We start from the raw sequence: 12845 nt of genomic DNA, 5'->3' as shown, positions 1-12845 counted from the left end.
CAAGTAATTCATCACACTGAAGAGCTCATGTCCCCGAGTACTTGTGCGTCTTGGCTACCATCTCATAACTGCTTGCCAATAGCGCCATCATGTGGTAAAAGTGGACAAAGCACAAGCAAGGAAGAGCACGTGTCCTAAACCTTACAGGCTTAAAAAAATGTATGTAAAATGTCAACATAAAACAGTCAGGAGGTCTGTTACAGTATCATACCGTTTTATTTTGCCAGTACAGGTGAATAACTGTGTTTGCAAAGCTCTGAAGTTAACACACTGGAGATCAAAAGTGACAGCAGCTCACAATACAAACCAACCACGAGGTCAGTCATGTCTACAAAACAAAGATACAATTTTCAAATCATAGTGTCTCAACACATTCAAACGATAACACTTCATGTACAGAGCTTCCTTTACATACATCTCCTCAATGCCAACGGTACAGTAAAATAATGTTATCACCTTTAAGCCATGACTGTAAATAAGAAGATGACGCAACACAGGGTCAGTAACTGCGATGGCATGGTTTAATGAGGGTGGTGTTCACTATAGCTGAAGCATGCGAGTTAATACGATGCTACGGTGTGCAGAAAGGGACAGTATTGACAAGGATACACAAGCTAGAAGCACAGGTGTGTAGATGTGTGTGTGTGCTGCGGTCTGTAATTGTTACGATTGTTCTCAGTTATGGTTTCTGATTCTGCTCATGAACTCCACGCAAGTCATTAGGTGCAACTTTTCCTCTAATCTCAGTGTTGTATTCACACGTTACGACTCATTCTCCTCTTTCAGTATAAAATGAACACATTTAATGCACGGCCGTTGCGGAGATACATAACATTGTTTTCCTATTTGAGCAACAGCAAAGGTGGCATTTCTAATCAAAAATGTTGTTAAATAAATGATTATTTATATTGTACTCTGTGTGTGTCTATACATGTTTTGCTTCCTGTGCTGATGTAGGGTTCAAGGTGAGGTGATAACGCAGTTAACTACATCAAATTTGCCGTGTTTTGCAATTTAGCAACACTGAAAAAAAGCAGAAATATGAAGCCAAAACAAAACTGACAGTTTCATCAAGTGTCAAACTATCATTGAGCTAATATTCACTTACTGCATGATGATTCAACTTAAACTTCAATACAAACAAAAACAAGTCTGAAACTGTTGAGTGCAACGTAGATCTCTAACTGTTCTGACACACAAATGAGCAGAATCAGAAATCATTTTTTTTAAATTAAATAAATCCCCCAGTTTTCAGAAATTACTTCAAAGAACCCAATACTAGGACTCTGGGACTGTTCGAGTGTATTCATGTTCAGGGGGCGAGTGGTCCCAGCCTCAGCTCTACGTGGTGTGTGAGCCAAATGGCATCAGCAGTGCTGTCGCCCCCCTCCTCGCTGGGCCTGGCGGGAGCTGCGAGGTTGCGGAAGTCATGTCTTATCTTGAACGAAACGGCAACATCCACGTCGTCTTCTTTCTGAGGGATGACTTTGATGAAGAAACCAATCTTGTTGGATTTCCTGAAGGCAACCACACTGCAGAGAAGATTGAGATCAGGTTAAAATACTTGCCTTAGTGCATCCAGCGGGAGGGCGTGCAGGCAAGTGACGTCGGTGATACTACACGCTGAGTGCATGCACAATGGATCCTCTTCCTCACATGCATCAGACACTGGTATAGCGTTAGTATGGTTAGTATTTCGTTGTCATTTCTTTAATTTTTTACGCACTGCAGTCAAAATTCTTCAGCTTCAACTCCGATCACATACCCTGTTATTTATAGTCGAGCAGTATTTGTGATTTTTCTCCCAAGTACCACCAGATGAAGCTTGCATACCACAATTTGAGAAACCATGGGTTTAGAGTATGGGATCAGCCTTAACCCTCTTATGACCACCTTGATAATCAGGGCACCTAGATTTATTCATCCCTCTGCCCCCTTTTTCCAAGATCACTTTCGATATCTGACAGTTATTCAACCGTTTAGGAATCTTGTTTGTGATTGGACGGTCGTTCCACGGCAGTCCTGAGGGCTACCGTAATAACAAGCATACAGGTGCAAAGCTCCATTTCTCTGCTTTCCGGTATCCATCCAGCCATCTTCTACCGCTTTATCCTCCACATGAGGGTTACGGGAGGGGTGCTGTGCCAATCTCAGCTGACATATGGCAGAAGGCTTGGTCACAACCTGGAGAGTTCGCTAGGTCATAGTTTTTGAAATTTCTAGAGATAGACCAATATGGTAGCAATACCATACCAATTATTAGTAGTCAAGGAGGCCGATAATCGATTTGGTGCCGATATTCATTTGCAGTAAAAAGTTAAAATATTGGTGTCAAAATTTTGAATAATACAAACACCAACACTTAACTTTAAGCATATGTTTTTAGACAGCTTTTTCATATTTGCAATTTTTTTTTATCTTGTTTTAAAATTCTAACATGCAGGAAGCTCCGATAATCGGTCTATCCCTAGAATTTTCTATATATCACAAACCGTTTAGGAGCTACGGTAATAAGAAGTACGCATGCACAATCCTGTCAGCCTATGACAGGACTGGTATCAGAAGGGTTAAAAATAAAAATGTAAAATCCATGTCATGTAGTGGGCTGCTTATTTCTTGCAGAATATTTGTTAAACAGACAGAGAATTACACAAAGCCCGCCCTGGTATATTGACAAGTGTTGATGCGCCGAACCATAAACACATGTGCCAGCTTGTAGCACGCTGCCTCATGCGAGTGTAAAAGAGGCTTAAAAGTTACCTCATAATTCTCTGTGTTACCGTCTTATGCTACAATGGAGACAAATGTGCTGCATGACTTGTCCAACTGGGGACAAAAGCTGTGTCTCTAATTGAAAAAGAGTAGATTTTTGGGTCAGTAGCAAAGACTGGGATTAGTCGTGGTTATGGAAGTTTATGCAGTGGCTCCCAAATGCAAGCTGTGGCAATGTGTGTGCGTGCGTGTGTGTGGGTGCATTCACATACTCTGGGTCGTCCTGGAAGTCCTGAGGTTCAGCCAGTTCGTCGTACTCTGCAGCAGCATCCTTTCCTGCTAATACCAACTCCTTGCCAGGAACTAAAACCTTAAGAGAAATACACAAGTGAGGAGTCAACAAGATCCGACACACACTAATGTAGATTTACCGTGTCTTGTTAAAAGAGGAATAATGCAGAGTTTTAAAAAGAACCACAATGCTTTGGAAATTTGAGCACAGTTATTAGACGCCAGTGTTTTCATTTTATTGTTGCCCGCATTTGGTCTGAAGGAAAAACTTCAGCACAGTATACACTACCGTTCAAAAGTTTGGGGTCACCTATACAATTTGTTTGTGTTTTCCATTACAACTCACACTTTTATTCATCAAAAGAGTTGCAAAATTAATAGAACGTATAGTCAAGACATTGACAAATAAATGAAATAATGATTTGTATTCAAAATAATAATAAATGTTGCCTTTTAACGCGATTAGCAAACACAATGTACCATTAGAACATTGTGAATGGACCTTTATACACCTACATATTCCATTAAAAACCAGACGTTTGCAGCTAGAATAGTCGTTTCCACATTAACAATGTATAGAGTGTATTTCTGATTCATTTACTCACCTTTAAAAAAACCTTCAAAAATAAGGACATTTCTAAGTGACCTAAACTTTTGAACGGTCGTGTATGAACATCAACTTAACTCCAAGTCGTATCAACAAAGAAACAGCTTAAAAACATTCATACTACGAGACTACAGTAAACAATCTTCTGAGTTTGGGTCTCTGTGGATGACTCCTGTTCTATCCACCAGCCATTTACTGCTTTGTCAGTATTTGTTTAATTCAACACTACTAATTAGTCATTTTGAATCAATAGTTTCACTGCTCTCAGAAGGTCTGAAAGTGCATCGCATCCATTACTGCTTATAACGTGTCCAAAATCTAAGATGGTTTAGGAGTTCATAAAGCTGAGACGACATTTCTGTGTCCTGTGTGTGACCAAAAAGTGATACGAGTTAGAGTTACTGGTAGAGCTGGTGTCCCCACACAGTGATTGAAAGTTACAGGGTACACAGAGGACACATGTAAAGCTGCTACTGAAGTTCATACATCTTTCTTTAATGGACAAACTGTGTCCAATTGAGAACGCAAATGTAAAAAAACAAACCTGTGGGTGAGAGTGTTTTGTCCTGAAGTCTAAAGTCAGGTATCTCCCACCAAAAAAATCATTTTCTGAACAGTCTACAAAGTTTATGTCTGAAAACAAGTTAAGAGGTGAGTAAACTCAGACTTGCTCTGAGCAGGTAGGTGAAATCGACTTGAGCATGGTTTCGCTGTGGTTCAGCCAGCTCCCCCAGGTGTTTGAATATCTGATCAAGCAGACTGACAGGGCTGCACAATCTGTTTGGCCATCGCGTAAATGGAAATGAGACATGAAGATGCTCTTATTTAGCCGGGAGCTCTTCTTTACCCAGCTCGGCTTATGACTTCATAACTCAAGAGGCCAAGACAAACAGCCTGTAGTCACCAAGGGACTTGAAGCATCTGCTGGAAACAGGGAACCCGGCGTAAAAATTTCCAAAGGAGCGGAGCAGTTTCTGCATGTGACAGCTGACAGATGGAGGTAAAAAGTGAACCCAACTGTTCTGCATAAGAGATTATGTGAAGGTGAAATGTTCAATAAGTAGGCAGCAGAGTGGGGGAAAAAATAACCACACTGCCTTCTCTGAAGCTCAAATAAATGATAATACCGTTCAATAAAACATGTAAAATTTAACAAAAGGCGGGCTGAAACTGTGCCAGAACCTTTTATTATTCACGAAAGAAGGAAACTCTGCTCTTCATAGAAATGTAAGCTCCATTTATTGACCATCGTGCGGGAGAGAGACTCCCAACCAATCTAACAGACCCACAGCCCTGTAATGTTTTTGAAAGTACACACAAATACCTTGGCAGTGCTGTTGATGTCATCGGGATCCTCCTCCTGACAACCGATCAACGTCACATGGGTGATGTTCTCCACTGGGTTGGTCAAAGTCAGCAGCACTTGGCTCTCCTAAACAGGTAGAATGAAAGAAAGAGTTTTAAATCAGCAAATTACTGGAGTCACTAGAAAAACCATTGGATGGTCTCTGAAATGTCACATCCTTCTGCCATCATACCATCAAAAACACAGCTCACACCAACATGGAGGGGTTGATTTACTCACTACTGCTGACAACCTCAGCGATGCCTGCACTCTGTACATTCACAGATTCTTTTAATACTATGGTAAACTTTAAAATCAGCCCATGCCTTCTCTAGAACAAGTATATTAACCTCTTAACATTTTACTGTGCTTTGCAACAAGAACTAACAGATGCTGTCCCTGTCCTTTAATAGTTTTACAACCCAGTCTTAAAGTGAAGCTACACATTTTGCCATTATAAAGTGATGCAGCTCTTTGCTCTTGAATGAATTAACTTTCATCATCATCTTGTTTCCTAATGTGATTTCTTTTATTGCTTTTACTTGTTAAAAGCTCACAATGTGTGCAGCCTTTTTGTCACCTTGTTAAAATGGCAGTCTTTACAGCAGCAGTACAGCCCTATTATCTTAATCCTAGAGAAGGATGTTAATTTCACATTATTCTCACAAAGTAGGATTATTGGTTCTAAAAGCATGTCACATACTCGAGGTAAAGGGTTTAAAATAAGAAACAGAATGGACGAAACACTAGCGCACTCACTGACCTTCATGAACCGGAGATTTGGAATGGACATTATTCTCACTTCAGGTATATAACTCCTGCAGGGAAAATCAGCACAAGGTTAATCGATACTCACTTGCAGTGCTTGGCACGTTAAAAAATTGCATTCATTAAAAGCTAAACTGGAAAACAACAGTTAAGTTGAATGGATTGGGCTTTTCATTATAATAAAGTTTTGTCTTTACTTTAAATGAGAAAATGTCCAAGACGTAGAATTTACCAGGGCAAAGAAAATAATAAGGTGCAGTGAAGTTTCAGGATAAAGCAAACCAATTTAAAATGAGGCCACATTCGGTTCATGTGACTGGCACTAGTAAAAACATAAGCATTTAAATAAAAGAACATTATCACACTGTGCTTCCAGATGATATTTTTGCCTCTTAACAAAACTACTTGAGGCTGATTTAAATGTAATGCGTTCAATAACACAGTGAAAACACTATACACAGAATAGGATGACCAGTACTCACACAGCCACCAGCTGAATTTTAAACTTGATTGAAGTTGGATTAAACTCTGGCTTGCTCAAATTGTGTTCACATTTCTGGTGGAGGAAAATATTATCATATAAATGAGATTTACAACCAAAAAACCTTAAATTGATATATATATATATATATATAAAAAAAGGGCTAAAGCCTGACCCTGCAGCGAAGTGAGCGTTTCATCAGGAGGTGTTTGTGTCTCGGGTGGAGCTGAGACGCGCCTGCGGGCTGGAAATCAGGCTGCAGAAGCCGCTGGCGCAGCGTAGTCACTAAGAGTCAACAAAACACAGATTCAACTCAGCCTCAATTGGACAAGCCGTTGTTATTGTTTAAAGAGTTCTTTAAAGACAAATATCTTACCCTCTGGTAAACTGATGGGCCCGGTATAACAATCTTCAGGCAGCGGCTCCACTTCATCAAGAGCCTGGGCAGGTTCGATAGTAATCTCTTTCTGGTCCTCACCTTCTTTAAGGCTGGTGGATGTGAACAAACACAGCTTTCAACATTGTGGTGTATCTCAGTATGTATTGTCAGCCATCACATGATATTATTCTCAATAACGTAACCCATGATAGGGCTGAACAGTTTTTCCCCAAAAAAGTGTTAAAGGTCCTATATTATACCCTATTTCTCCAAGTTCACCGAGTTCCCTGGTGTCCTAATGAACATGTCTGTGACATGCTTTGGTCAAAATACCATAAGGATGAAGCACCACAGCAGTTCAATCACCCTGCCAAAACAGCCCTGTTCAGAACGCTCGTTTAAAACAATACTTAAGGGACAGGAAATGACATCAGCCACAGAGGCTACTGAGAGCTAACAGCAGTTAGCATTTGGAAAAGTGATCATTTGCAGGCTCTAGCAGGCACATTGCCGTCATATAACATGTATCCACTGGATAGATAAATCCTCTGAGGCTGGAAGTTTGTGTAGGACTCGGTGCTGCATGTGGAGCCAAGAATAGAACTTTACGGTTGCCCTCGCCAGCACTTTCGCATGTTTTAAGGACAAAGCGGAGCCAACAATTCCAGGAATTTAGCGTCTTGTGACGTCCCAGTGAGTGCGGAAGTCAACATCACGCTTTATCTCTTGTACTTAGACTGAGAAGGACCACAAAAAAATTAGCGAGTCCTTTTTTTTCACACCTTGGCCACTGGTAGGACCAAATATAAGGATTTAAATGATTAAAAAGTTGATTTTGCATAATATGGGACCTTAAAGTTCCATGTAATGCGGATGGAAAAAAAGGACTCAATAACGGTGCCTTCAAAGACACTTTGACATCAGAGACTTTGGACTTGACTACTGAACACTAACCTTTTAAAAGACGAGAAAACCATATTCAAAGTATTAATTTCATGGCGACCTACCCCTCACAGTGTGTTGCTACCCTGACTTATATATATATATATTATATAGACTCGTGTCTATCAGCATGCTTTCTCAATACACTGCCATTTATACATTTCCAGATGTTTAACAGGGTCCTTGAATGTACTCCAGTAAAAAAAAAAAAAAAAATTTAAAAATGATCCCTGCTAACCATAACATTACAATGTAATGATGTACGGGAAAAAAGGTGATGTGTTCACTGTGATGGATTACCACTGTTTCTCCAAGCCAAGTTTCAAGGATCTTAAAAATAGATTTTCCTAGCAACCTAAAATAAATGAAACAACACCTGCTGGAAAGTAAGAAGTTCATTTTTCTAAGTCACCAATAGCGCACAATGTGTAATTAATGGAGTGGAATACATACACCAAGGAGCTGAGCTTTAAATGTACACAGGTTTTTACAAGAGAGAAAATGTTCAATGCGTTGACTCAAAGCAGAGAAAATTCCCATGATATGACAGACTGCACTTACGAAAGGCCTGACAGGCTTGAAATGGGAGCTCCAGGTCTCTGCCTCTGCAGTCGAGTTCCAAGGCCGTATTTCTCCTGGTTTGAGGGAAAAATATCAGACATTTGCTTACTGAACATTAAGAGAGACTGAAAACATCTTATGACATTACCTAATTTCTCTACTTCAAACATGTGTGCCCTCCCCAAAAAAAGATTTATATTTGACATTTAAAAAGTCAATAATGGGAGCCTTTCAGTCCAGGACAGAAAAAGAGAATCAAGTCTGACAAAATGGGTCAGGACTTGTTGGTATGACAAATATGTTGAACTGGTTATACAGTATATACTGATTGTCCCCCTCTGAACAAGACAAAGGCTCCCATTGTGTGGTTCTCATTTACCCAAGGAGACATTCATGTGATCTGTGAGGTCACTTTGGACCAAATTAGACAGGAACAGATATAAAGAGAGAACGGTGCTACTGTAAAGACGAGACTACCCAAGTTGTGAAAAATACAACTCACCACCACATGAATAGTGTGTTGCTGCAGGGTAAAAACCAAAATATCAGAGTGCACAAGCAAGGAAAAAAAGAGAGAATTAACAACCAGGTGGAGCGATTAAGCAGAACAGCAGTGGCATTTGGTAACATGCAACACAAATGCAAGAGAACAACAGCAAGGAATCACAGCTGAAGTGTGGTTACAATGGTTCTAAAACAGCATGGGAAAGACTAGTTAGCATTATGGAAACTTAATTACAATAAAAGCAAAATGCAAGGTGTAAAAACTGTGCCAACAGGCTTAAGGAGCCTGGAAATCATGTTCACGCCACAGTTTAGATAAAACACTACTTAAGCCTTTCTTACACACTGATTTTTCTGTTGTTTTGAAAGATCAATGTGGACACAGAACCTGAAAAACATCCTTATGTACGTAAACAGAATTTTAATATTTATCCAGTATGAACCATGGTGTCAATTTTGACCACAGCAAATGTTGCTAATTATTCATAATATACTCAATGGCACATTGAAGAACAAATGACAGTGAGGCAACAGCTGTTTTACATGATTAAAGAGATTAGGATGAACTCATGGATGTTCGAACTGCTCAAAAAAAGTACCGAGAATGCCAGAGGCATGCACTGTCTTCTCCTGGCCAGCTTCTTTCGGTCTCTCTCCTGCTTCTCTCGGTGAGCTAGCTGCTGGTAATACTCAATCAGTTTGTTGATCTGTGGGGGACAAAAATGAAATGCAGAAACTGATTGCAGGGCTCGTACACTTTTTTAGCAATAGTTTTCCATGACTTTTCAATGACTTCTCCATAACCTTAACCATAACCTTTCATTGACTTTCCAAGACCCAAAAATCAGAGCCATCCCACAGTCTTACATGTCCACTTGTTTTGACTGCAAATCTTTATTATGCAAATAAAAAAACATATGCAGTTTGTTGCGACACGTCTTTCATTATCAGCATTTTGCACGTGGTCTGCGTCTTTCAGCAGCCAAAGTTTAAAGCTCTCCTTAAAAAGCCACTCTGTTGTAACTTTATTTCAAACTTGAATTGATTTGAATTATTATTTGCGTTATGCTTTGAGTAATGGTTAAAAGAGAGGAAATGGTTGTATTCTGTAAGGGCTTTTTTGTCGTTCACATTTTGGTTCACGTCTGCAGTATACACTTGCAGCCACTGTGTGGCATCGTTTGCATGTGAATTGTTGTCCCCTATAGGAATCTAATTTTTTTTTTTACCTCCGAGTAAGAGCGCCCCGGAAGTGTGTTGCCTTGTGTTTTTAGCTTCTCTGTTGGCTTTTGTGTGTTAGCCGGCGAAACCCACACGCCAGGACTGAATGATCGTCTCCGTACGCCTTATTTGCATAGACGCAGTTAAATCATATCACACGCGTTGAAACTACACTTTCCTGGCATTTTGTCGTTGAATAGAGCATCTCAAAATCCATGTGAGGACTGGAGGGTCACTAAGCACCACGCCAGTGATCTGCTTATTTCCGCTTGACACTTCTGTGTCAATTTAAATTTTAATCGCACATTACATTATTTTATTTTATGTTTTACGCATCCAAAATATTATCCATGCAGTATTTCCATGACTTTTCCAAAACTTTACAGGAAATTTTGTTTTTCATTAACTTTTCAAGGACCTAGAAATGCATTTTTAATTGCCAAAACTTTTCCAGGTTGTAATACAGGCAAAACTTACCCGTTGAGTATGAGGATTCTCTGGTTCCTGCCATCCACCGCTGGCTGCAATGAACAAAAACATCACACTTAAGAAGGCTGCAGAAAGTTGCACTATTATTTTTGCACTTCCACTAGTTTACCTTACACTCTTCATGACTCATTCTTCTGAACTATAAATAATGATCTAGTAGTGAAGAGGTGTGCATGCTTAATAGTATTGTACAGCCTTATATTAGCTCTGTACTCTTATTCTGTAATAATAATCCAAAAACCATTTGATAAAAAAAACTGAATGCCTTTATGTTGACAGAACCAGGGCAACACTAACATCTTAGTTAGTTAGCCTCCAATCATATTTTGCTGCTAGGGCTTCAGTTTTAAGTAGAAAATTGATTATAGAAATACATGGAAATACATTATAGCACCCACCAACTGATTTGTCAGCCATTCCCACATCCCTGGAGGTCCAGCGACAGAAACCGCAGGCCAGATAATAGGCCTTCTTCATGGTCGTCTTGGTAGGATCATCAGGCAGAGGAGCTGGGATGTTGGTGGCCCGAGTGGACAGTGTGTGCATGCAGCATGGGCAGTCAAAACAATTTGCACACCTAGAGCAGAGCACAAAGTCAACATAAATAGAATAAATTAAAAAACACCAGGTAGGTACATACAATCACAAGTGCACAGTGTTTCGTACAACTGCAATGAAAATGTGTCCTGGACGTGTCTCCTGTGTCTACATGTGATTAGATCTCACATCCACGCATTACATATAATAAAAGAAAAGGGAGGAACAGAGTGAAACAAAGCACCACTCGTGCTGCTGTAACATTGAAAAATTGTAATGCAAGTATTAGAAAAAAGATGAGTATTAATAATAATACTATGTATGAACACACAGGTCACGAGAAGAATGTTGCAGCAGCTCTGAGTATGTCAGTTGACGATGATGTCTTTAAAGGTGCCATATGTAAGAATGTGGCCAAAAACAGTTACTACATTCAAATTCAAAATACTGAGGTCTTTTAGGTTTTGTTTTCTGACGTAACTGGCAACCCATGGTTGCTCGGCAGCTGAGACTCTACTGACTGCAATGATATGTAGACGCCAGTAGGGGGCCCACATGCCAAAACATGATTTCAAAAGATAAACATGATTTGCAGTCCGCAAAATATTTTTTTTTAGGCAAATATTTTGGCTGTACTGTTGTTGTTGGTGAGTTCAGTATGTTATATGAACATTATTCCTGAGTCTGTGTGACATGTTAGGAGGATTTTATGGCCAGTTGATTTAGATTTATTACATAATGAGTCCTGGGGACACTTTGTATTCATACATGTAAAAAAAAATTGTGCAGGTCGCATTGAGTGCATTTAAACCTATACTTAATGCTATCTACATGTAATAAAACCAGGTCTGAACAGGGTCAATTATGAATCAACATTTCAGTCTCAGTCTCACCTGTTCTTTTTAAGCTTAGCCTCTGCAGATGGCATGTTCTCCAGACAGCTTGGACAATAGTGGGAGTCCACCTGGTCACCACAATCAGAGAGCAAATATAAGTCAAACTGTGCATCCACGTTTTTAACTTAATTCAACATTGGCTTCATAAATGTTGCATTTTCACAGAGATTTGATAATGTATGGTGTATAAAACGAAACTATAATGACATTTATTAAGACAGTGAGGCACAGTATTAAAGAGAGAAACAGACTGAACTGTCATAAAACAGGCATTTCACTATTTATTTTAAGTTGCAATAGAAGACAAATCTGAACACTCTGGGTGTGGTGTCCATGATTGTAAGCCACGTAAACAGTCTGCTTTAAAACGATGAAAATGTAAGCTGTAGTGGAACAAAGTCAAAACAAATCTCTAATTATTTGTCGGACAAAACGCTCATAGTCTATATGTTTCAGATAACCGGACAGGTTGATGTTACACGCCATCAACACCCAGAGCTAAGCAGCGTTAGCTTGTTCTAGGCATTAAGCTAACCACAACGGAAGTTAAATCGGACTCAGCCAATGAGATGAGGGGACTGACTTGAATGACAGGCACCTTGACCATACAATGTGCCAGAATGTTGGACTATCCCGCCTACCTGTCAAAGCTACGAGATAGCCTCACAACAAAGTGGCTAACAGCTAGCTGACCACCGGTTAGTGCGAAAAACGTCAACATACCTCGTGAGAGACACATTCCAGAGACCGAAGCTCACTACAGTAACGACAGAAATAAAGCTGAGACAAAGGAGCTCTGATCTTTTTCTCTCCACGAACCAAATAGACAACTTTATCCGGCTGCAGAAGAGACGCCATCTCTTTGAGGCGCAGCCAGACTGCTGACTGATGTGACGTCACCGCCGTTTTAGTCTGGGCAACGAGTAAAAAATATATGCACACAACATCACCCCCATGTGGTGAACACTGAAACTGCATGAAGACAGAGTAATGGCACAGTTTGGGTTTCTCAAATGGGGTCTGTGATGCACTTCTATGCATCAAAGACCTTTAGTCCATGATGTCTCCAGGTTCTTGAGCCAGGAGATGTAGTCCAACAGACATGCTTGTCT

General features: G+C 39.9%; 1 protein-coding gene across 1 annotated transcript; it reads right to left on the bottom strand.

Moving 5' to 3' along the window:
* Positions 1-213: 213 nt before the first annotated feature.
* On the bottom strand, positions 214-12591 carry dctn4 (dynactin 4; the record flags this gene model as incomplete). Its single annotated transcript, XM_083891528.1, has 13 exons — positions 214-1532; positions 2985-3082; positions 4935-5042; positions 5719-5773; positions 6206-6279; positions 6380-6489; positions 6581-6693; positions 8087-8160; positions 9190-9297; positions 10289-10332; positions 10699-10877; positions 11731-11801; positions 12457-12591. The coding sequence occupies 13 exons, from the start codon at positions 12589-12591 to the stop codon at positions 1313-1315; spliced, it is 1389 nt and encodes a 462-aa protein (XP_083747654.1). The 3' UTR covers positions 214-1312.
* Positions 12592-12845: the final 254 nt, after the last annotated feature.

This window comes from Microchirus variegatus (genome assembly GCF_963457635.1).
Source record: "Microchirus variegatus genome assembly, chromosome: 6".
NCBI classification, from domain to species: domain Eukaryota; kingdom Metazoa; phylum Chordata; class Actinopteri; order Pleuronectiformes; family Soleidae; genus Microchirus; species Microchirus variegatus.
Note: the sequence above shows the minus strand (reverse complement) of the source record. Positions and strands in the feature narration are given on the sequence as shown.